The 24,897-nt window shown below is 38.7% G+C and overlaps 1 protein-coding gene across 6 annotated transcripts in view; it reads right to left on the bottom strand.

The window, feature by feature from the left end:
* The window catches only part of DERA (deoxyribose-phosphate aldolase), a 464,384-nt gene that overhangs the window by 38,663 nt on the left and 400,824 nt on the right, over window positions 1–24,897 (bottom strand). Inside the window, exon 1 of one of the 6 annotated variants that reach the window (XM_064377712.1) lies at window positions 4,191–4,206. The exons of the other annotated variants lie outside the window; for them this stretch is intronic. Coding sequence (XP_064233782.1) covers window positions 4,191–4,202 — 12 coding nt within the window. The 5' untranslated portion in view covers window positions 4,203–4,206. Of the gene's footprint in view, window positions 1–4,190; window positions 4,207–24,897 lie in introns of those variants that run through there. 6 annotated transcript variants of the gene reach the window in all.

Below are 24,897 nucleotides of genomic sequence, written 5' to 3'. Positions count from 1 at the left end.
TCATTCTCACCCTGCTTTTCGCTTTTCTAGATTCCACAAAACTATTTGTATTTATTGCCGTGTTCCACATTTTAATTTAATCTTTATCATTTTTTTCTACCAATCTGCAGAATATTCTCCCAAATAAGTCATTAATTTTAATGTTTAGCTTAGAACCTTTCTTCCCTCACCTATCCTGCTAACATTCTCAGACCCTTCAACATCTCATTCAATTTGATACACAACAATCACAGGTAAGGCAATGGATTAAGGGCTAAGTGGATACTAACATTGATAAGATATGGCCTTTGCTTTCATCATCTGGTATCAAAGACCACATTGGTGAACCTGTTAGAGTACTCTAGAGTAGGGTGGTCACATTCATGGGCTCTGAAACCAACCCGCTTGGATTTACCTGCCTTGACATTTCCTAACTGTGTGATCTTGAGCAAAACTTACTCAACTCCTTTGTGACTATTTCCTCATCTATGAAAGAAGAATATTAATAACAGTTTCTACTTTTTAGGGTTGTAGTGTTAATTAGATGAGTTAATGTAGCTAAATTTCTTAGAATAATCCCTGGTAAACAAACAAACAGAGCTCAATGTATTTGCTATTAATACACACTGCTTTCTCAACTTTTAAAACTTTTGTATTTACTTCTTTTCAATTACCCATAGGTCCACAGACACCTTGTAAATTATCATCAATGTGAGGGGACTTCTTGTCACCTTATTCTCTGACTCTGCTAACCATGGAGCTGTGGATGGGCAATAATTCTTCCTTATGTTCATTCTTTCATTCACTCAACAATTATTTATTGTCTGCTCCGTGCTAGGCTCTTTTAACATTGAAGATATAAAGATAAACAAGATAGACATAAAATGTCTGGCCTTGTGACATTCTGCTAGAAAAGAAAAGCATATACAAATACAATAATAAAAAGGTAGTTAAAAATGTGATACCAGATCTTAAAGGGGTATTGTGTTAATAAATTGCAGTAGGAAGATCATTCGTGAATGATCCAGACATATCACGAGCTGGGAGACAGCATTTCATCCTGATGAGATTAGTGAAAAAGCCCAAGAAAGAAGATAATCAAGAAAGAAACAAAAAGGGTTTGATGTTTTAAGGAATGAAAGAAAGCCCTGTGAATGATATAAAATGAAATGGGAGACCAGGCAAGAAATCAACTTATGTGAGTAAATGGAGTTCATGGATTGGGGTTTGGATTTTACTCTAACCAAAACAGGAATTCATTAAAATTGGATATCATACGCAGAAGAAGGAAACAGGACTCCGACTCCTACCTCTCATCATATATAAGAAATCAAATAAAAAGAGATCGAAGACTTAAATCTAAAACCCAAAACTATGAAACTACTATAAGAAAACATAGGGGAAATACTTCAGGTCACTGGTGAGAGCAAAGCTTTTATGAAGAACTGAAAAACACAGAAAACGAAAACAAAAATAGACAAATGAAATTATATCAAACTAAAAAGCTTCTGCACAATAAAGGAAATAATCAACGAAGTGAAGAGACAACTCACCAAATGGGAGAAAACATCTGCAAACTATTCATCCGACAGGGGTTAATATCCAGAATATACAAGAAACAAACAACAGCAAAAAAATAAATAATCATCATCATCTTATTTTAAAGTGGGCAAATAAGCTGAACAGACACTTCTCATAAAAAGTCATACAAATGGCCGAGAAGCCTATGAAAAAATGTGCTACATTATTAATTATCAGGGAAATGCAAATCAAAACTACAAGGAGATGTTATCCCATCCCCTTTAGAATGGCTATAATTAAAAAGAAAAAAAAATAACTAATGCTGGTAAGGATGTAGAGAAAAGGGAACTCTTACACTCTGTTGATGGGAATGCAAATTAGCTCATCTATTATGGAAAATAGTATAAAGGTTTTCAAAAAAAACTGAAAATAGAACTAACATATGATCCAGCAATCTCACTATTGGGGATGTATCCCTGCAAAAAAAAGGTACATTAGCATGTCAATGACATATCTCTACTCCCATGTTGATTGCAGTACTGTTCACAATAGCCAAGATATGGAATCAATCTAAGTGTCCATCAATGGACAAACAGATAAAGAGTATGTGGAATATATAGACACAGTGGAATACTATTCAGCCATAAAGAACAAAATCCTGTCATTTGAAGCAACAAGAATGAGCTTGGAGGACATTAAGTTAAATAAACCAGGGACAGAAAGACACATACCACACATTCTCATTCATGTAGATTACAACAGTTGATCTCATAAAAGTAAAGAGTAGAATAGTGGTTACTACAGCCTGGGAAGGGTAGTGGGGAGAGGGGATAAGCAGAAATTGATTAACAGATGCAAAATTGCAGCTAAGTAGGATTAAGTTCTATTATTGTCACCCTACAGTGTTTTACAGCACTGTAGGGTGACTATAATTAACAATTTACAATATATTTACAATAGCTAGAAATTTGGATTTTGAATGTTCTCAACACAAAGAAATAATAAATGTTTGGATGGATATGCTAATTACCCTAATTTGATCATTACACATTGTATATATGTATGAAAACACTACACTGTACCCCATAAGTATGTACAATTGTTCTGTGTCAACTAAAAATAATAATACAAACAAAAAAGAATTCCTCAAAAAAACTCCAAGAATCCACTGAGGGTTCTAAATATGGTCTCTGGTCCAAGAGGTGAACGACTGTAGGGAAGAAAAATGGAAGTAGGAGTCCCAACAGGAGGCCACTGCCATTGTGAAAGCCACGCAGAGGAGAGAGGTGGGCAATTTAAGATGTATTCTTGAGATAAAACAGACAGTGCACCTTTCAAGTAAATGGGTAAGCACCGTGATGCTGACAAGCTATTTTCCTAGTGAACCGGTAAGTGAGTTAGGTAGATGAGTCTTCCAAGGGGGTGGAGAAGGAGTTGCTTGAAATTGATTTGTATATTTATATCATAAAGTAAATGAATTAAGAGAAAAAATTGGATCCTGAATCTGAACTTATTCATAAATTATTATACCTCATCAAAAAGGTCTTTTATGGACAATATTATATAGATGGTAATGTTTGTCTTTAGCATTACAATCTACACCATTAAAATTATTAATAATTTGTGAGAGCTTGCTGTAAACTAAGTGCCCTTCATCCATTTTCTCATTTAATTCACAAAGCAGCCCTATAGACAGTCACTATAATTATGCCCAATTTTATGGATGCAATGAAATTGAATCTCAGTGAAGTTACTTTTCCAAGACATTAGAGCCAGGTAACACACAGCTGGGTTTGAACCCAGGTCACTGACCCAACAGCCTGAACTGTTAACTCTAAATCGAACACTATTATTCCCTTTTACATCACTGATAGCACCCTGCCTCCCCCAAACACACACACACACACACACACACAGACACAAGCACATATACATCCATGTTTCCTTACCATCAAAATCTTCACTCAGAAGCTTACTCTCAGTCTCTCTAAACCCACTAATCATCTACTCAGTTTTGATAAATTACATCTTTCAACAGTAGAATCACTAATTGTGAAAATCAAGCTTAAGCAAGGCGGTAGAAGAGTTACTTCTGGAGACAGAGCAGCCTATTTGTGCCTCTGATAGCACATCATAGCCAGCCCTGTGGATAAATGTGGCCTTAGCCAGGAAAGGATAAATGATAGATGATTTGGAAGAAATAAATGACAGGAGCGTTAAAATGTTTTAGGGCAAGGGACATTCAAATAAATGCTATTGGATGATTTATTTTCCAAAAGGTGTTACATTCACTGCTGAAACACACCAACATGTCTGCCAGAAATGCGGTCGTAAAAAATCTATGTGTATAAAAAATTTACACTGTAGCAAGCTGACCTCAACCCTTCATTTACTAAAGCTGCCACCTTAGCTGCAAGCACACATTTTCAACTTGCACCTAGATTTCAACACCTGGATGTCCCAAAGCTACTTCAAGAAGAATATATTCAAAATTCAGCTCATTACCTTCTCTCCAAACACCTAATATTTGAAATCCCAGTTAACGCATCATTTCAGCAGTTTTCAATGCTATAAACTTCAAAGTTTTCATAATAGCCTCTCTCACCCTCATTCAGTTCTCCAATTCCAATCCCACACAATAGCAAATATGAACAATTCATCTCCCTTAATTGTCTCACAAATGTACCTACCTCCTTTACCATCTTCATTGACTCCTGCAGTTCAAGTCTTCAGCATGACTCAAGCAAAATATCTTAGCCCTGGTTTTCTAAAAATCAGAATTTAAGGCAAAGCATCAGCATTAAAATTGTATTGAGATGAAGAGTGAAGGAAAAAGAAAAGTGAGGCAAGCAAGGAGGAAAAGCAAAAATAAGATGATCTGTTACTGAACTGGCCACAGCTTCTTGAGGAAGTCTGGACAATGCCTCAGTTTCACATGGTGGAAGGAAAGCATTGCTAAAAATATATATATATATAAAAGAGGAAGAGTAAGCAGATGACCTGATCCTGTCTTCTATCTCTCATTGGTCCAAGTTCAACTCTTGGGGATTTATTTTTCCCACACTTCTGTTATAGTTCATTTCCCCACCCTGGGCAACCACCAGAGAAATTAGAGTCTCCAGGCATGCTTGCAGGTAGAACCTAAGCACTGAACTACTATAGCTTCTCTATAGAATTGTAGTGCATGAGATGAAGGTTGCCCGAAAGCTCAGCCCTAAATTCCCGGGGAAGATACAAACGACTGGAGGTATTAGGAGATGGGATGACCGAGGCTGCAGCCCAGCGTGGTGTGAGCAGTTGCTCTTTGGACCAATCCAGATAGAAAGCAAAGCAAACGGCAGAGGTTGGAATGGGTAAGCAAGGGAGGCAGGCTGATGTGAAATGATGCATAAACTGAGTCTGCTAAAATTCACTGAGTGCCACTCCATTCCGCTTACACTCTCTAATAACATATGAATCTTATATGTGAGCAAGGCGTCCTTACTTCCTCCCTGGAGGGGAGGTAAAAAATGTAATCTTCCAAGATTGTGCCAGTTGCCACCTTCTAAAACAATGTATAGAGGGTTAGCAAGCCTAGCTACACCTCTAGCTGCTTTTGCTGATCCGATAGCCCTATTGATATTCATCACCTCTCCCTTCCCTTAACCATTCTAGATTTTCTTTGCCCTTGGCCAGAATTCCAGTTGATCTGGAGTTCTTGTCTCATAACGTGATCCAGACCTTCATTTTGGAAGGATCCGAGGTCTTAGTCACCGTGTCTCTGTCAGGCTGTTATTGCTACAATTGCCTGTTAAAAAATATCAGGGTGCACAGAAGCACCAAGGGAAGAGCCAGTGAATCCTCACATCCTACCCCCATTGTGTAGTAGAAACCCTAGTTCCTGATCGTAGTTGGAATCAATTAGCCCGGTCTGTAGAGCAACTCCTTTTTGCCTGATGATCTACTGGCAGGGAAATCCTAAAGTAGCTGAGTAGTATGTAGAGATTTCAGTTCCTAACTTTTCTAGGATCAGAGGCATGTGGGAGAATGGAAGTGCAGTGAGAATGAACAAATCCTACTTATCTCTCTTTTTTCTTCACCTCAAATATTCTTGCTATCAGGGACACAGTCCCATGTTCAGGTTGTAGGTGTAGCACATATATGGCACTAACCTCTTAAAGGTTGCCCCTGAGCTGGTGCTTAACTGAGCCTATTCCACATCTTATCAAGCTGTCTATATACAAGTTATGAGGAACACACATCAATTTTATATGAATGAGCCCAGTGGGCACCTCCTTTGCCAAAAAATGGATCTCTTGGCCCAAGGCAATGTTGTGTGGGATACCATGTGAATGGATACAGCTTTCTATAAAGGCTTAAAACATAAGGCTTGCATTTGCACTGCAGGCAGGAAAAACAAACTCACTATATTTGTTTCCTATTGAAGCTATGACAAATTACCATAATTTACTGGCTTAAAACAACACAAATTAATATCTTACCGTTCTATAGATCAGAAGTCCAACATGGATCTCACCTGTCTAGGATCAAGTCAATGAGATGGATACATTTCTTTCTGCATTTCTCCACAGGAAGAATCTGTTTCTTTGCTGCTTCTGGCTTGTAGAGGCTTTCCACATTCTTTGACTCACGGTCCCCTTCATTTTCAAAGCTATCAGGGTTGAGCTGAGTCCTCACATTGGCATCTCTCTTCTGATTCTGTCTTCCAATTTTAAGGATCCTAATAATTATCTATTGAGTCACCTGAAAAGTCCAGGATACCCTTCTCTCTTTTTTTTTTCTTTGATACAAAGTCTCGCTCTGTCACCCAGGCTGGAGAGCAGTGGCACCATCTCGGCTCACTGTAACCTTCACCTCCCGGGTTTCAGTGATTTTCCTGACTCAGGAGTGAATCCAGTGAATCCCAGCCAAGTAGCTGGGATTATAGGCACACAACACCATGCCTGGCTAATTTTCATGTATTTAGTAGAGATGGAGTTTCACCACGTTGACCAGGCTGGTCTCAAACTCCTGACCTCAGGTGATCCACCCATTACGGCCTCCCAATGTGCTGGGATTACAGGCTAAGCCACCATGCTTGGCCAACTCTTCTCATCTTAAGGTCAGCTGATTAGTAAGTTTAATTCCATCTACAACCTTAATTCTCCTTTACCACCTGAACTAACATGTTCACAGGTTTTGGGGATTAGATGTATATACGTTTGAGGAAGAGAGGAGCATTTTTTGTCTGCCATACCCACATCCAGAATAGTGTTTTTGGTCAAGACACATTAAATTGTCATTAATATAGGCCAAAAATCGTCCAGTATTTACAAATTCACATTCTTCTATCATTGCTTCTGATAAGGATGAATTGCCCCTCCAAGAGAGAAGAGGTTCAATGTAATGGACCTGGCCCTACATGGACTGGCTGTTCCCTCCAAGAAATGGTACCAATCCAGGGCTAAGTATTAGTCACTCCTGCTGGCGAATTGTGCATTCCACAGTGCCAGAAAGATTAGCCTTCATTAAGAGGAAGGCTGTATTGTTGAACTCATTTTTACACTCCATTTCAGCCTCATGACCACTCAGGTTACAGACCCACTAGAGAAGTACTAGGTACTAAGAACAGTGCTGTATGATAGCTTCAGAACAGAGCCACTTGTTCACCTTGGTACTTACAGTCGCTACTGAGGTGATGCTTTCTAGTAAGCATGAGAAACAAAGGTTTACTCACCTTATGCCCATCCGCAAAGACCCTCCTCCCAATGTCCTTATTCTTTTAGGATTATTCCTCCCAGACCTCTGATCATCTGCTGGCCGAGTCCAGGAACCAACCACTGGCCAGGAGTCTCTGAATGCCTGTAACTCAATTCACCTTTTCTCTAGACAAAGAGGACAACCAGGTGAACGGCTGATTTTTCTGCCCACTATGAGAAGTTCCTGCCAACACATTCTTTGAGGACCACTTCTAAGTGGTGCTGTAATGACAAAGCAATTCATTTCTAGATAGCACCTATATAACTTGCCAACCCATCTGTGAGACAGGACAAAGTTATTCTTTCCTCCTTATTAATTGATTGTAAGGAAGCCCTATAAAGTCAAAGGTATAGATTGAAGGAGAGTCATTGGTACGTCAGGTGTAAGTGACTTGGAAGTCTGAGCCCCATGTATTTCATGTGCTCAGGTCCAGTTCTAAATGTACAGCTTCCATGCTACAATGGTTTGCTGCTGTACCCATTTGACATTATGATGTCTGAGGTACACAGACACTCAATTCATGATGGGTAACTATGGCCCCATTCTCATTTTTTATTCTATGATCAGCCACTCAGTCTATATCAAGGTTCTGCAACACACTGGAAGCTCCAGAGCCCTAGAGGTCTGCACCAAGACTCTCCTCCTGGAGCATCCTCCTTCACAATGATCGCTACTTCTAGCACCATTGGAACTGCTGGGTCATTTGGTCTAAATGATAGGGTGGCTCATGCTGCAGCCTGCACCTATGACAGAGGCCAATTTCGTACTGCGCCAAATTACAAACTGGCAGTTTTCCAAATAATCCTGCTAAATAAGTAACATATGCTACCTTCTAAATCTGAATGGGTCTACTAGTACTGGATCTTTTAATGATAAGAGATGCAAGGTACAGCCTTCTTAGTGATAAGAGGTACAAGTCCTTTATCAAGAGATTTCCCAACATGCTCCAGACCCCTGGTCTCCTGAGCATTTCACTGAGGTATCAGGCCCTGAATCTTTCTGAGTTTTTTCTTTTCTCTCCTTTGTCACACATGTGTTCTATGAAAGCATCTAGGTTGTTTGCCACCTCTTACTAGCTAGTTCCAATTAGCATGATGTCATCAACATAGATGAGCAGTGTGATAATCTAAAGAATGTCAAAATTATACGGGTCCCTGTATCAGCACAGAAAGCAGTTGAGTTGTATAACCCTGTGAAAGAGAGTAAGGGGTACAGACCGAAGGGGATCTAACAGGAAACATTGACCAAATCAATAGTTGCATACCAAGTACCAGAGGCTATGTTGATCTACTGCAGTAAAAAGTCATAACCCAGACACTGTGATTGGGGTTTCCAAGTTTATGGTGATTATTTTTTAACATTACTTGTCATGGTTTAGTGGGTTATTACAAAATCCAGACAGGTGAATTGAGCAGGGATAGAAGAGAAACTCCTATTCCTCAGTGCTTCAAGTATTTAACAAAAATGCTAATCTCTGCAATCCCCTCTGGGATGCAGTATTGCTTCTGGAAACATTGTGTTGTCCAAGGGGTGGGGCAGGTACAGGAACTCCCATTTGTCCTTTCCTATCATGATGGTCCTTACTCCACAGATCAGAGAACCCTTGATAGAATTCTGTCAGCAGTTAAGCCCATCTATCCCGATTATACCTTACAGGAACAGGAAATAACCACAGATCGGATCAGCGGACCCACAGGACCAGTTATGAGACAGTCCTGGACTGGAAATCCAGTTATCACCTGCCTTCCATAAGCCCCATTCACAAAATATTAGATCACAAATCTAATATTTTTGAAAAATTTTAATCCTCCCCTTTCACTGTCTAGTTCAGAGGAGAATTTACTAGATTTCCCTGTGATGGTGCTATGGTATGTTTCTTAAAAAGATTTGACCTCCCCTTCAAACAATGAGATCTAGATCTAGGAATTGACGTGGATTTGTAAACTGAATGAGGGGCATCAATTTTCCATTGTAGCAACTAAGTTCTCCTTGCCACTGTCTTTATTTTTATTTTTTATATGCAAATTGAGCAACACATTGTCTATTCCTCTATCCACTCAGGCGAACCATGACCTATTGACAATTGCCACAGAATCCTGCAAGCAAAGGAACCTGGATTGTCATAATGTGCTGCCTTACTTCCAATTCTGTAATAAAGTTCACTTTGTCTCTGATGTTTACGTACAATCACCTGACCCCTGGCATAATGAAATCCCAACATCCCTACAGATAACAGGGATCTTAGGTCCATGGTCGATCTGACTGTCAATCACAGCCTGCAGAGCACACAACAACCAATAAGCATCTCAAAGATTTTGGTGTCTTCCTCTCCCAGCATTCCTTATTGCCTTCCTGAAGGGAGAATCCTCCCTGTTGCTTTTCTGAAATCTTCCCAGGGACCATAATCAAGTGATGAGTCTTACCTAACAAAACCAGCCTAACATTACCACCTCCCTGAGCCTTCTCTGGGAGAAGGCTCTTGCCTCTCTACTTTATTCATCATAGGTCATCATCATGACCAAGCTTCAATAAATCATTCCAACAAAACACCAGAACCAATCCCCAAGTGAACCTGCCACAACATTGAATGTTGAGTCACTGTTGAAGGCCCACATGTCGATGTTTTTTTTTCATATTTAGCTTTCATTGCACATCCCCAGGCTAACACATAAAAATCCACTGTCATATATATTCTTCCAATTCCTGTTGGGATATAATAACAAATTCTATAATTTCTTTGTACTATAGATTTTGTATAGGCTTTTCCTGTCTCAAATAGAGATTTTGATTCCCCACTAAGTCTGTGTGGAGACTCTTTCCTGATATTGGGCTACAAGCATTGAATGGTGTTGGTGGCACATTTTGAGAAAAGCAAGCATCATCTCGCGTGGCATCTTCTGAGCTGAGGCTATTGAGTGCTGTTCAGGTGTCTGAATATTTGTCTCTCCTCCATATTCCTATGTGGAAATCTAATCACCAATGTGATGGTATTAGGAAGTGGGGCCCTTGGGAAGTTACTAGGTCATGAGGTTAGAGCCTTGATAAGTGGGATTAATGCCCTTATAATAGAGGCCCCAAAGACTATCTTCCCTCTTCCACCATGTGAGGGCACAACTGGATGCCACCCTTTTTGAACCAGAAAGAGGTCCCTCACCAGACTCCCAACCATGCTGTCACCCTGACCTTGGATTTTCCAGCCTCCCTAGACCTGTGAAAAATAAATTTCTAGTTTTTATAAGCCATCCAGTATATAGTATTTTGTTCTCACAGCCTGAACAGACTGAGACTTCAGGTAAATGGAGGCTGCTCTTCTCTAACAAAGGGAAAAGGGGCTTCTTCTGCCACCCTGGAGCATTTGGAGGAACTTCAGAGCTTTTTGTTCTTAGACTTGTCTACTCAAATGTCAAGAGTCCTACTTTTTCCCTATCAGGCATTCAGTGTTGACATCAGAATGGCTGTGCATTTAGTCTTCTTTGAGCTCTATTTTGTAATGAGATCCTAGGCCTGATTTCTAGCATAGTCAGCCATAGGAGATAAAAATCCTTAAACCTGCCTGTGGCTTTAACAATATGCTTTAACTCGGAAAGTAGAGGCCCTAAGCCTTTTCTCAATTAACTATAAGAGAAAGCTTCTTAAAGCCATTTTACTGAGGTATTTGACATGCATTTTTGTTGTGTACTAATCCATTGAGTTTGGGGAAAAGCATACACCCATGAAACCATCACTATCATCAAGGCCATAGACATATCCATCAACACAAAAAAAAAAACTTTAATAATGGTGATATTATTGCATGCTAGGGATCCTAACGCCTTGAGACCAGTGGTCAATTCAATTTCAAAATACTATTTGAGAGTCTGAATGCTAGAATCACTCCTTGTACAGTTGTCTTAACCTATCCCAAAGACTGAGGCAAAACATACATGTTGGTGTTTTATTTTGTTTTATGGGGGTGAGGCAGGATAGTCCTAGGAAAGTAGGACTGAAGGAAAATAAAAGTGACGTAGGAGATGAAACAAAGCAAAGATGGGGTGAGCTGGTTACAATGTCTAACAAAAACAAACAAACAAATGAAAACCCACAGCTGATTGTCAAGACTAAGTAATCTCTACTCAGATCTTGTCAAAAAGAGGAACCCATTGTGCTCCTGTCTCCTGTCTTCAACTGGTTACAATCCCATTGGTGTTAACTCCTCTCTAGTTCCAGGTCATGTTACCTGGCCTCTCTGAGAAGCTGCTGGGAAAGCCAGTCTCCATGCACACTTGGTTCTTAGTATGATACATGATGTATTAGTCCATTTTACTGCTGCTGATAAAGACATACCTAAGACTGGGCAATTTACAAAAGAAAGAGGTTTACTGGACTTACAGTTCCACATGGCTGGGGAGGCCTCATAATCATGGTGGAAGGCAAGGAGGAGAAAGTCACATTTACGTGGATGGCAGCAGGCACAGAGAGAGCTTGTGCAGGGAAACTCCCATTTTTAAAACCATCAGATCTCATGAGACTCATTCACTATCATGAGAACAGAACAGGAAAAACCTATGTCCATGATTCAATTATCTCCCACTTGGCCCCTCCCACAACATGTGGGAATTATGGGAGCTACAAGATGAGATCTGGGTCGGGACACAGAGCCAAACCATGTCATTCCACCCTGGCCCCTCCCAAATCTCATGCCCTCACATTTCCATTTTTTTCTCCAAAACCTCCTGGCCTGTGATGGGGGGGCTGCTGCATTGTTAATCACCCATTGTCTTGGTGATTAACATTCGGCTCCTCATAACATACAAATTTCTATAGCTGACTTGAATTTCTTCTCAGAAAATGGGATTTTCCTTTCTATTGCATTGTCAGGCTGCAAATTTTCCAAACTTTTGTGCTCTGTTTCCCTTTAAAAACTGAATGCTTTTACCAGCACCCAAGTCACATCCTGAAAGTTTTGCTGCTTAGAAATTTTTTCTGACAGATACCCTAAATCATCTCTCTCAAGTTCAAAGTTCTACAAATCTCTAGGGTGAGTAAAAAATGCCACCAGTGTCATTGCTAAAACATAACAAGAGTCACCTTTGCTCCAGTTCCCAACAAGTTTCTGGTTTCCTTCTGAGACCACCTCAACCTGGACTTTATTGTCCATTTCACTATCAGCATTTTGGTCAAAGCCATTCAAAAAGTCTTTAGGAAGTTCCAAACCTTCCCACATTTTCCTCTCTTCTTCTGAGCCCTCCGAACTGTTTCAACCTCTGCCTGTTACCCAGTTCCAAAGTTGCTTCCACGTTTTCAAGTTTCTTTTCAGCAGCACCCCACTCTACTGGTAACAATTTACTGTATTAGTCCATTTTCATGCTGCTAACAAAGACACACCCAAGACTGAGCAATTTACAAAAGAAAGAGGTTTAATTGAACTTACAGTTCCATGTGGATGGGGAAACCTCACAATCATGGTGGAAGGCCAGGAGGAGCAAGTCACGTCTTACGTGGATGGCAGCAGGCAAAGAGAGATTGCGCAGAGAAATTCCCATTTTTAAAACCATCAGATCTTATGAGACACATTCACTATCACAAGAACAGCACAGGAAAGACCCACCTCCATAATTCAATTACCTCTCACTTGGTCCCTCCCACAACACATGGGAATTATGGGAGCTACAAGATGAGATTTGGGTGGGGACACAGAGCCAAAGCATATCAACGTGCTATGAAGTTTGGTACTATTAAGAGATGAGATGACTCTGACTGTGATTGTTAGGTGAAGGATGCTGTTAGGGCTTCTCTGTTCAGTAAAAGAGGCAAGTAAGTGAGGTCTGGGTTAGGGTATTGGTGGAACTAAGTTGACCAGGGCTGATGCATAAGTTGAGTCTAGAATCATAACCATTACAACAGCTTCCTATGGCTTCCCTTCAAGTCTAACCTTGTGGTAAGAACTGGTTTTTCTAAAAATATCAATCCTCTACAAATTTTTCTAAAATATCAAAATCTCTTTATTCCTTATAGCCTACTCAGGACTTTTTCTTAATCTATCTACTGCTTCCAAATCTTTGTTTAATTGACTATGTCCCTCTTTTCTTATCTTTGAATGTAAGACATGGTATTTCTTCTACGTAGAATCCCTCACCTTAACCAATCTGTCTATCTCTGGTAGACTCCAATTTACTGATCAAGGTTCCTAGCAAATGATGGCTTCTCAATAAAACTTTCTATGACACCATGGCAGAAAAAAAATCATTTTCTGTGGTTCCCATTAACTTTGCATTAAGGACTTAGACCTTAAAACCCAAGTCCAAGAGATATCTATTCAGAAGATGCAGCTATGATGCAGTAGAAAGAGCACAGGACTTGAGTGCTCTGCATTGGAATCTGTATTAGTTTGCCAAGGGTGTCATAACAAAGTACCATAAATGGGGTGGGTTAAACAGAAGTTAATTGTCTCGCAGTTCTGGAAGCTAGATCAAATTAATTGTCTCAAGTTCTGGAAGCTAAAAGTCCAAGATCAAGACATCATCAGGGTTGGTTCCTTCTGAGGCTATAAGAAAGGATCTGTCCCACGTCTCTTCCCTAGCTTCTGGTGATTTTCTGAAGCTTTGATGTCCCTTGGTATGTAGAAGCATCACCCTGATCGCTGCCTTCATCTTCACATGGGGTTTTTCTTGTGTTGTGTTTGTCTCCAGATTTCCCCTTTTTATAAGGTTATCAGTCATATTACATTAGGGGACTATTTTCCTCGAGTATGACCTCATCTTAACTAATTACATCCACAATGGCCCTATTTCCAAATAAGATCCCATTCTGAGGTATTGTGGGTTAGGACTTCAATACATCAATTTTAAAAGGTAGGAGAAGGAGATGGGGGAAGTGGGAAGGGGGAACACAATTCAACCCATAACAGAATGTAACTTGGAGAAATTCTCATAAATTTTTTGAGCCTCTTTCCTCTAATCAGATAAACAGGAATAATAATACTGATATAAAACCTAGATTAAATGAAGATCAATGGCAATGTTGGATCAAACTTGTCCAACTCACCTTATTTTATTGTTGTTGTTGTTCTGTTTGTTTTGTTTTAGGCTTTTAGTAGCCTGAAGCCATGGTTTTCAGTTTCTGTCTTTAGTGATAAGTGGAAGAGGATGAGGAAGGAGCTTTACTCCCCAACCAGAAACAGAAACTAAGAACCCATGACTGTATTATCTCCCTTGGACACCTCTGTTAGAATAGCAGAGGGAGAAGGGATCAGAACCAACAAAATTTGCATAAATATTAGGTAAGAATACCTTCATTTGGATAACTTGCTGTTTTAGAGCAGGATCTAGAGTTGAAAGGTTAGCCAAAATATAGAATACAGCAAGAGAGCAGAAGTATAGACTATAGGAAGAATATAGAGTAATGAGTTTCTCCGGGGAGAAAGCAAAAGCTATAGCAAGAAAGAAAATGAGAGTATATTACACGATCTTTCTAACCCTCATTTTCCACATCCAAAAAAATACGTACCTCCTACAGGTATAAGGAAAGCACCCTGAGTAGTAAACTAGCCATAGCTGGAAATACGTTAGCAAACGCAGACTCTCACCAATGATCTGAATGAGTGCCCTGTTTTAATTTATGCTCATCTTCCTTTCTACTTTTTCCTTTTACTTATCTTTCATTATTCAAGTACTGAATTCAAGTTTTCTACCTTGAAATTCTACCTTGAAACATCTACACAAATGTTCTACTCCAAAATAATTTTGGTTTTTTAAAAATAGTTTTTTGTAAAAAAAAAAAATTCTCATGCAAGTAGGAGACAAAAGTCTTTAGGGTCAGATTCATTCTCAGAAAGTACTGGCATTGAAAATACTTTATAGCCATTAATTGAAACTGTTGAAAAGTTGTATATTGAAATCCCCTCCCCAGAGAAGCATTTTTTATTATTCACAGTGTTTAAATGAAGCTGTCCAGCTCATTACACAATAAATAAGGAGGTTATAGTTGTTCTGCAAACTTGAAACTACTATTGCTTTTAGATTTCCCAGTCTCCATTTACATATTAAGCAGACCCCCACCATACACATACAAACACACACATACAAACTCTGCTGTCTCTCTCTCTGAACAGAAAGCAAAGGGGAAAGAGGAAAGGAGAAAGAGATTCTTCAATCAGCCCTCCAGTGGACCACAACTCAATATCTCTCCTGCATTTCTGCTTTTGATCTTCAAGTCTCTCACTATCAACTCCATCAAACACTCAATTTTGTATATTTAACTGTAATTTATAGTCTTACATTATGTTATTTGCTATGAGTAAGAGGAGAGGAAAGACCATAAGTTGATTACAGTAAGATCTCTTATAATCAGAGGTTAAAAATCATAGATGTAGGTAAATAATGTAAGACAGAATATTCCATAGAGAGAAACCAATTAGAATGTATATTCAGCCGAGAAAGAAATTGTATATTGTGGGTAGGAGTCGAGGGGGACCTGGAGGAACTTCATGAAGGAACAGTATTAGCAAGGATTTTTAGCAATTAGGACATTTTTACAAAGACATAGCGACAATAAAGATGTCAAGCTTGACTAAAGTTGAGCACATTTGTGGAGGAGTAGAGAAAGACAAATTATGTAATTGAAATATGTGAAAAATGTTGTCCTTGTAGGTCCAAATTGTATGTTAGGGCTAAACTGTAGATGATCTTGAATGTCAGAAAAAAATCTGGGCTTATGCTCTTAAATAAGTGTGAGACCTTTGAGGGGACAGCATGTGTGTGCCATATTTTAAAGAAGATTCACTTGCTAATTATGAGCTTGGGTTGAAAATAAGAAGTGCAGTTGGGAAGCTCCTGCAATACTGGGTACCAACTAAGTTCCCAAACCTCTACTAGACTTCATGTCATAGAATGAAGATCTCTTTCCTGTATTTACTTCCTGTCCCGTGTACATTCCTATTTATTCAACATCCTTCACCACTTCCTTTGACCTCACTTGCTATCCCTGCCCAGTCATCAGGATTCTTACCTCCGCACCTGGATGGGCAAAGCCTAGCTCAGGAGGGTCATGGGGTCAGTCAGGCTAAGCTTGTAGTAACAGCTATCATGATCTTTATTTCATTTACCATAATATTTGTTTGTATGTCTTGCTCTTTCCTCCTTTGACAGTGGTTTTCTGAAGGGCATGCTTAATGCCTTATCTATGTGCTGGGGCCTAGCAGGGCACCTGGCACCTACTAGGTGCTCGATAAATTTTAATTCAGTAAAATTGCCACCATAGAAACTCAGAAAAAAAAGAGTAGCTGCTTTATTAAAACCTTCTCTGATCTCCTGCTTAACCTCCCGATAGCATGTACTGAGCCTATAACCTGGGTTTTCTGGGATAGCCCCAATCTACAATAGTTTATAATTACCTAAAAGAATCTCTATGACCTTGTTTCAAAGAGCCATATTTAGCACAACTTTTTACATCTTTTTAATTTTCCTTAGGGCTTGTCACGCACAATTCAGTTACGGACACATGTAAGTTCTCAATAGATGTGTTTATTGATTGAATCAACATTTCTGAAATTTTAATTACCAATCAACTAAGTAAGAACAGGTAAATCATATTTTTCAAATCATGTGTCCAACTTTGGTGGCAAAAAGAACATATTTATAGTCCATGCTAGATAGATGAGTACTTGAGTATATCCTGGCATCTTTCTTTCAATATTACTGTAATTTTAATGTAACTAGTTCTTAAGACCTTTCTAAGTCCTATTTCCAAACCTCCCAACAAACCAAACTCCAAAAACTTCACAAAGACATATTTTTACTGACGGTTTCCTGGAAAGACAAGGAAGTTGTTTACCTCACATATTACCAAGTGGGAATTTATTTAAAATTCACTAAATATTTCTCTTCGACTCTTTAGAAGTATTCTGAGATCCACTTTTTAGAGCCACTTCTATCTCTCTTTTCTACTTCATGCTCTCCCTTCTCATGCAAAGCTCATCACCATTCTGGCTTTTCTCACTCCATTCTCTGGCCACTTCTAGCCTCCTACTCTTCCATTAGAAACTTATGAACAGTTTTCCCTGTTCTTAAGTAACTTGGCCACACTCAGTTTATTCCAATATTCCTCTCCAAAACTATTAATAGCTGAGAAGCAAAGGATACTTTCTCCTGGGATCAATAGGAGTAAATATGGGAATTTCAAATAAATATTTAATATTTTCCCTGTATTGTCTTTTACCAGCAGATTTCATGCATCTTCACATTTACCTTAAAGCTGCTCATGCACAAGCCTGTCCACATATGGGTTTCAGGAATTTTCATTACTGGTCACTCAGAGTGTTTAACAATATTAATCTAACACGTAACTCCTGGACCCCTACTATGCGTGACAGTGTAGTAAGGGAGCTACACAGCTTTGGATGGAATGAGGGTGAGATCAGAATCCAAAAGTTCTATTGAATCAGCCTGTTCATGCCACCAACCAAATAAAACTTGAAAATTGACCTGATGAGGCGATCCAAATGTCTCTTCAGGCTCATAATTTTCCAAGGCTCATTATACAATTTCACATTAGAGTTTTCAGCTCTTTCAATCACAAAGTAATAGACCCAAAACAAACTAAGAATATAAGCAATATCTAGATCACGGTAGGGAGACTCATCCCCCTCTCAGCTAATTGACTGAACCAGAAAGCCTAATTAGTGCTACAATCACTTCCTACCGGAAAGCATTCACTGTACATTAGAACAACCTAATATTAACTAACATTGTACATTAAACCTAGATCATGTTCACTTGCAAGGAAATCATTTTTTTAATAGAAAGAATTCAGTTTTAATGTTCTGTAATGGGCTATTTATTAGTATACAGGAAGGTCAGAAGAACTAATTAGAGACTATTTGAGCAAGTGTAAGTAATATGGTTTTCCCAGGTTACCGATTGGGATTCTAAATCCCAGAGCAGTATACTTAGATGCAGATATAGTATCAGATTTTACATGCCTGTGGGACTATTTGAGTGCCCCAAAGCTCAATTTAAATACCAGGTTGTGAAAATGTGCTTCAGTAAAGCAAGTTTAAGTCACACTCGTCCTTTTGATTTTTATGAGATCTGAGCAGCTAAAAGCCTGCTTGGGTTAAAAAAAAATTAGCTCTGTGGCATTCCTGTTTCATTTTAGGTACTTCAGTATAAACACTGAAAAGCAATATCTTTTCTCTTTTTCACACCATCCAGCATTCATGACAGTAATTATCTGGATTGCTTAATTCCTGCTCTCTTCCTGTTTGCATGTAACACACTTTACCAAAATTTCCTCAATGTGAGACCATCCTAACCATTTCTTTTTTCAGCAGTTGTGAGGCAAGCTGTCTAAGCAGAGGGAGTAATTTTGGAATTTGATATCAAGGCCCCTGAGGATATGAAAACTAGCTCAAAATGCATTGTACAACTGCCTCAGGCAAGTAAGGTATACCCAAGCTATGAACACCTGGCTTGCAACTATTATTTACATAATGAATTCATTCTACCCCACCCTCACTATTTATCTCAAGATCCTCAGCTCTCTCCCTCAGGGATTGCTCCAGAATTCAGCTGAGTGGTTCCTAAACCAGTCTCAGCCAGCCAGGAGCCAGTCCTGCCTCCTCTTCCTCACCTCATTCTTCAAGGAGGTCAGACACAGGTTTTGATCCTCACTCTCTCTTTTATGATTCACACTTTCCTTGTTTCCATCTAAAGTTATTTTTTTCTCAATGTATAGATTTGTCTTTTAAGCAACAATATATAGACATCATTTAAGCAACAGCAAAAACTCCTTTTCTTATTTTTTAAACAATTTTTCCCAATTACCTCTTTACTTTTCTTTGTTTACATTTGAACCAAAATAACAAATCATATGAACACAGAAAAATATTAAAGTCAGACCTAAATCATACAAAAACAGAAAAGAATTTAAGTCAGACTTAAAGTCAAATTATATAAAATAATTGTGTTTAAGTAAATTTAAAAACAAAGAACTAGAGCTAAAATTCTCCCTCCAATTAATCTATAAAGGTAATGAAATCTACAAATCTACAAAGATAGGACAGCAGCACAACCGTCTGATTCTGAAGTTAAGATAGAGTAACAAAGAAAAAAGCATATCCAAGGTAATTGTCAGTCACAAGAAAAAGGAGTAGGAGATTTGTGCTACCTGACATCCAACGTTTTTACTAAATCTATACTAGTTAGGACAGTGTGGCATTTGCATGAGGGTAGATAAGCAGAATAATGGAAAGGAATAAAGAATCCTAAAATAATCCCACACAAATAATTTGAAACAGAAATTAAAGTCACTGAGGAGAGTCATGTTATTCAATGAGTGGGCCTGGGACAAATGGTTATCTACAAGGGAGTAAATAAATTTAATTCTTAACCTGTATCATACCCTAAAATCAGTTACCAGTTTTATAAATATATATATATATCACTCTCTCTATATATACACTATGTATGTTACTATTATATATATTATATATGTAATATACACTGCCTTTGCTATAAAATTACTATTATATATGATATATACAATAGTAATATACATAATATATGTAGAGAGAGTAATATATATGTACATATATATACACATATACATGCATACATGCATATATATATATACACACACACGCACACACACACACACATACACACAGAGAGACAGACTCCACTCTGTTGCCCAGGCTGGAGTACAGTGATGTGATCATGGCTCACTGCAGCCTTGACTTCCCAAGCTCAAGTGATCCTCCTACCTCAGCCTCTCAAGTAGCTGGGACCACAGGTATATGCCAGATTAATTTTTAAATTTTTTGTAGAGATGGAGCTCTTACTATGTTGCCCAGGCTGGTCTTGAACTCCTGGGCTCAAGTGATTCTCCTACCTCAGTTTGCAAAGGCTTGGGATTATAGGCATGAGTCACTGCACCTGGCCACTAGTTGTATATTTAAGGCAAATATGAAAGGCAAATATGAAAGGTAAAATTCTAGAAATTAAAGAATAAAATGTAGGATATCTTTACAACTGCAGAGTGCAGAAAAGTTTCCTAAACAATAATAAAACCTGCACATGGTAAAGTGAAGGTATATCACTACATTCAAAGGTTTGTGTTCATCACAAGACATGAGGAGTTAAAAAGACTAGCCACAGAATGAAGGAATTTTGCTATACATAGTTTTTGACATAGGATTTATATGTAGAATCAATTTTAAAAAAGACAACCCAACAGAAAAGTAAAAGTGCAAATGGACGTTTTATAGCAGAGGCAGAAAAATGGCCCTGTATATATGAAAGCATACTTATACTTACTGCAAATCAGAAAAACATAAATTGAAGCTACAAAGAAAAACAATCAACTTTTATAAAAATTAAAAGGATGACTGCTGGTAAGGCTGTGGAGAAACAGGAACACTTTTACACTGTTGGTGGTAATGTAAATTAGTTCAATTAATGTGGAAGACAGTGTGGTGACTCCTCAAAGACCTAGAACCAGAAATAGCATTTGGCCCAGCAATCCCATTACTGGGTATGAATACCCAAAGGAACATAAATCATTCTACTATAAAGGTACATGCATGCATTATGTTCATTGCAGCAGTATTCACAATAGCAAAGACATGGAATCAACCCAAATGCCCATCAATGGTAGACTGGATAAAGCAAATGTGGTACAGATACACCATGGAATACTATGTTGCCATAAAAAAGAATGAAATCATTATTTTGCAGGATATGGGTGGAACCAAAAGTCATTATTCTCAGCAAACTAATGCAGGGACAGAAAACCAAACACTATATGTTCTCACTTATGGGTAAGAGCTGAACAATGAGAACACATACACACAGGAAGGAAAAACACACACTGGGGCCTGTCAGGGTTGGGAGAGAGACAGCATCAGGAAAAATTGAGAATGAATTCTGGGCTTAATACCTAGGTGACAAGTTGATAGGTGCAGCAAACCACCATGGCACACATTTACCTATGTAACAAACCTGCACTTCCAGCACATGTACCCTGGAACTTAAATAACATTTTAAAAAATTAAAATGATGACTAATTTTAAAACTAAAACTCAACCAAAAACAAGGTGAAGTTCTCTATCATACTGCTGGTGATAATATAAATTGTTACAGTCACTTGAAAAAAAGTGTATCTTGACATGACTAAAGAAAATTGAACATAGGCGTATCCCATGTTTCAGCAATTTCATTTCTAAATATACCATATATTTAGGGAAATTCCATGCATAGGGAAACTCTTTGTTTTCTTTCTTTCTTTCTTTTTTCTTTTTTGAAAGAAAAAGAAATAAAAGAAAGAAAGAGAGAAAGAAAGAAAAAAAAGAAAAGAATGAAAGAAAGAGGAAGAAAAAGAGGGAGAGAGAACGGGAATCTTGTTCTATTGCCCAGGCTGTAATGCAGTCTAAAAATGGGTATTAAAAACCTCTTTTATGTCAATGATTGTGCTTAACAATGGAGACAGGAGGGAATAAGGGAAGAAAATAGCAAATAAGCAGCCAACCAATATTTCATTTAAACCTGTGAAATGCTATGCAATTGCTGAGGAGTGATTTACTTCCAATTATGTGGTCACTTTTAGAATAGGTGTGATGTGATAACTGAGAAAAATGTATGTTTTGTGGATTTGGGGTGAAGAGTTCTGTAAATATTTGTTAAGTTTACTTGTTCCAGGTCTGAGTTCAAGTCCTGGATATCCTTGTTAATTTTCTATCTCATTGATCTGTCTAATATTGATGATGTAATATTAAAGTCTCCCACTATTATTGTGTGGGAGTCTAAGTCATTTTGTAAGTCATTAAGAACTTGCCTTATGTATCTGGATGCTTCTGTATTGGGTGCGTATATATTTAGGATCGTTAGCTCTTCTTGTTGCATTAATCCTTTTACCATTATGTAATGCCCTTCTTTGTTTCTTTTGATCTTTGTTGCTTTAAAGTCTGTTTTATCAGAGATGAGAATTGCATCTTTTGTTTTGTTTCTTTTTTTGCTCTCCATTTGGTTGATAAATCTTCCTCCATCCCTTTGATTTAAGTCTTTGTGTATCCTTGCATGTGAGATGGGTCTGGATACAGCATACCGATGGGTTTTGGATTTATATTCAATTTGCCTGTCTAAGTCTTTTGATTGGGCATTTAGTCCATTTAAATTTAGGATTAATATTGATTTATGTGAGTTTAATACTGCCATTTAATACTGGCTGGCTGTTTTGCCCATTAATTGATGTAGATTCTTCATTACGGTGATGCTTTTTACCTTTTGGTATGTTTTTGGAATGGCTGATACTGGTTGCTCCTTTCTATGTGTAGTGCTTCTTTCAGAAGCTGTTGTAAAGCAGGCCTGGTGATGATGAAATCTCTGAGTACTTGCTCGTTCGCAAAAAAATTATTTTTCCTTTACTTATGAAGCTTAGTTTGGCTGGATATGAAATTCTGGGTTGAAAGTTCTTTTCTTTGAGGATGTTGAATACTGGCCCCAACTCTCTTCTGGCTTGTAGGGTTTCTGCTGAGAGATCTGCTGTGAGTCTGATAGGCTTCCCTTTGTGGGTAATCTGATCTTTCTCTCTGGCTGCCCTTAGTATTTTCTCCTTCATTTCAACCCTGGTGAATCTAACAATTATGTGCCTTGGGGTTGGTCTTCTTGAGGAATATTTTTGTGGTGTTCTCTGTATTACCTAGAGTTGAGTATTGTCCTGCCTTGCTAGGTTGAGAAAGTTTTCCTGGATAATATCCTGAAGAATATTTTCTAGCTTGGATTCATTCTCTTCATCACATTCAGGTATACCTATCAAATGTAGATTAGGTCTTTTCACATAGTCCCATATTTCTTGGAGACTTTGCTCATTCCTTTTTATCCTTTTTTATCTAATCTAATCTTCTAGTTTTATTTCATTAAATTGATCTTCGACCTCTGATATCCTTTCTTCTGCTTGATCCATTCGACTGTTAAAACTTGTGCATACTTCACAAAGTTCTCGTACTGTGTTTTCAGCTCCATTAATTCACTTATATTCCTCTCTAAATTGTCTATTCTCATTAGCATTTTGTCAAACCTTTTTTCAAGGTTCTTAGTTTCTTTGCATTGGGTTAGAACATGTTCTTTTAGCTCACAGAAGTTTCTTATTATCCACCTTCTGAAGCCTGATTCTGTCAATTCATCACACTCGTTATCCATCAGGCCTTGTTCTGTTGCTGATGAGGAGCTGTGATCCCCTGTAGGAGGAGAGGCATTCTGATTTCGGATGTTCTCAGCCTTTTTGCGCTGGTTTCTTCCCATCTTTGTGGATTTATCTACCTGTTGTCTTTATAATTGCCCACTTTCAAATTGGGTCTCTGAGTGGATGCCCGGCTTGTTGGTAATGAAGTTTTCTCCATTTCTTAGTTTTCCTTCGGCGGACGCCCCTTCCCCACAGAGCTGGACCTTCCCGGGTTCAGCTGTGCTTGCTGTGAAACTCTCAATCCTCAGCGCTTCCAATTGCTGTTTTTTTTGTTTGTTTGTTTGTTTTTTGTGGGGGTAGGACCAGCCGATCCCGATCGCCTGGCTCCCTGTCTTAGAGCCTCTTCTTCTTCTTTTTTTTTTAGTTCGGTAGACTCTTTCCCAGGTGTTCTAGTCGCCCGCTGATAAGGCGCCAAAATCTGTGTAGTTTCCCCTGTGGCAACCCACTGCACCAGCTGAAACAGCGGCGTCGAGATTTGTGGTGCTTTTCTTCCCGGGAATCTCCTGGTCTGGCTTTCCGGTTCAGTCTCCCCTTCAATCAGCTGAATGGGCTACCCCACCTTCCCGGGGCTCCAAACGCCAACCAAAAGGGCACCCAGTTCCGCATACTCCGCAGTGAGAACCGCAGCACTGGAATGCCAGCAAAACAGCCACGCAGGACAAAAGAGTCGCACTTGCGACCCGTGGGGCTCCTCCGCTGGGAATCTCCTGGATTCCCAGGATAATTCATCTGGAAGTGTGGTGTCCACTCACTCTCTATGCTTTCACTGGGAGCTACGATCCTGAGCTGTTGCTAATCAGCCATCTTGGATCGCTCTCCAGTCACCGGAAACTCTTAACTATGAGGGAGGATGCCTTGTGCAAAGTTGTTCTTAATAGCCTAAACAGGAAATGATCTAATTCCAATCAACAGGTCAACAAATAAACTGTGTTGTAGTCACATAATAAAATAAAACACAGGAGTGGAAGTTAATGAATGAAACTATTACACACATCAACATATGTATGTAATGGGATATATTACTGAGGAAGTATATATTGCTTAGGAAGGTGAGGTGTGAGTGGAATTCAATAAAGGTGGAGCTGCAGGGGACTTCTAAGGCACTCATGGCATTTTATTTCTAATCCTATGTGATGCTCTCCTGGGTTTTCATTTTATTATTAGTTTTTAAACTATACAGATGAGTTGTACACACTTTTGTATGAATGATATATTTTACAATAATCAAACATCTTTTTAAAGAATCAGAGTAGTAAAACTTCAAAACCCTTGAAAGTTCCCAGAAGTCCTCTTCAAAATCTTTGTTCAGATTGTTTTAGTAGAGGGTCATTTGAAATAACTACCTCTCTGCAGTATTTCTTCAACTGAAATGAGGTATAGAGTAGAAACATAAAGGTTACTCGTTGGCAAGATCAAATCCAGAGATTTTAGGAGCAAAAACAT

Source organism: Aotus nancymaae, unplaced genomic scaffold, assembly GCF_030222135.1.
Source record: "Aotus nancymaae isolate 86718 unplaced genomic scaffold, 86718_ANA_hifiasm-v0.15.2.pri h1tg000016l, whole genome shotgun sequence".
Lineage (NCBI taxonomy): Eukaryota > Metazoa > Chordata > Mammalia > Primates > Aotidae > Aotus > Aotus nancymaae.
Note: the sequence above shows the minus strand (reverse complement) of the source record. Positions and strands in the feature narration are given on the sequence as shown.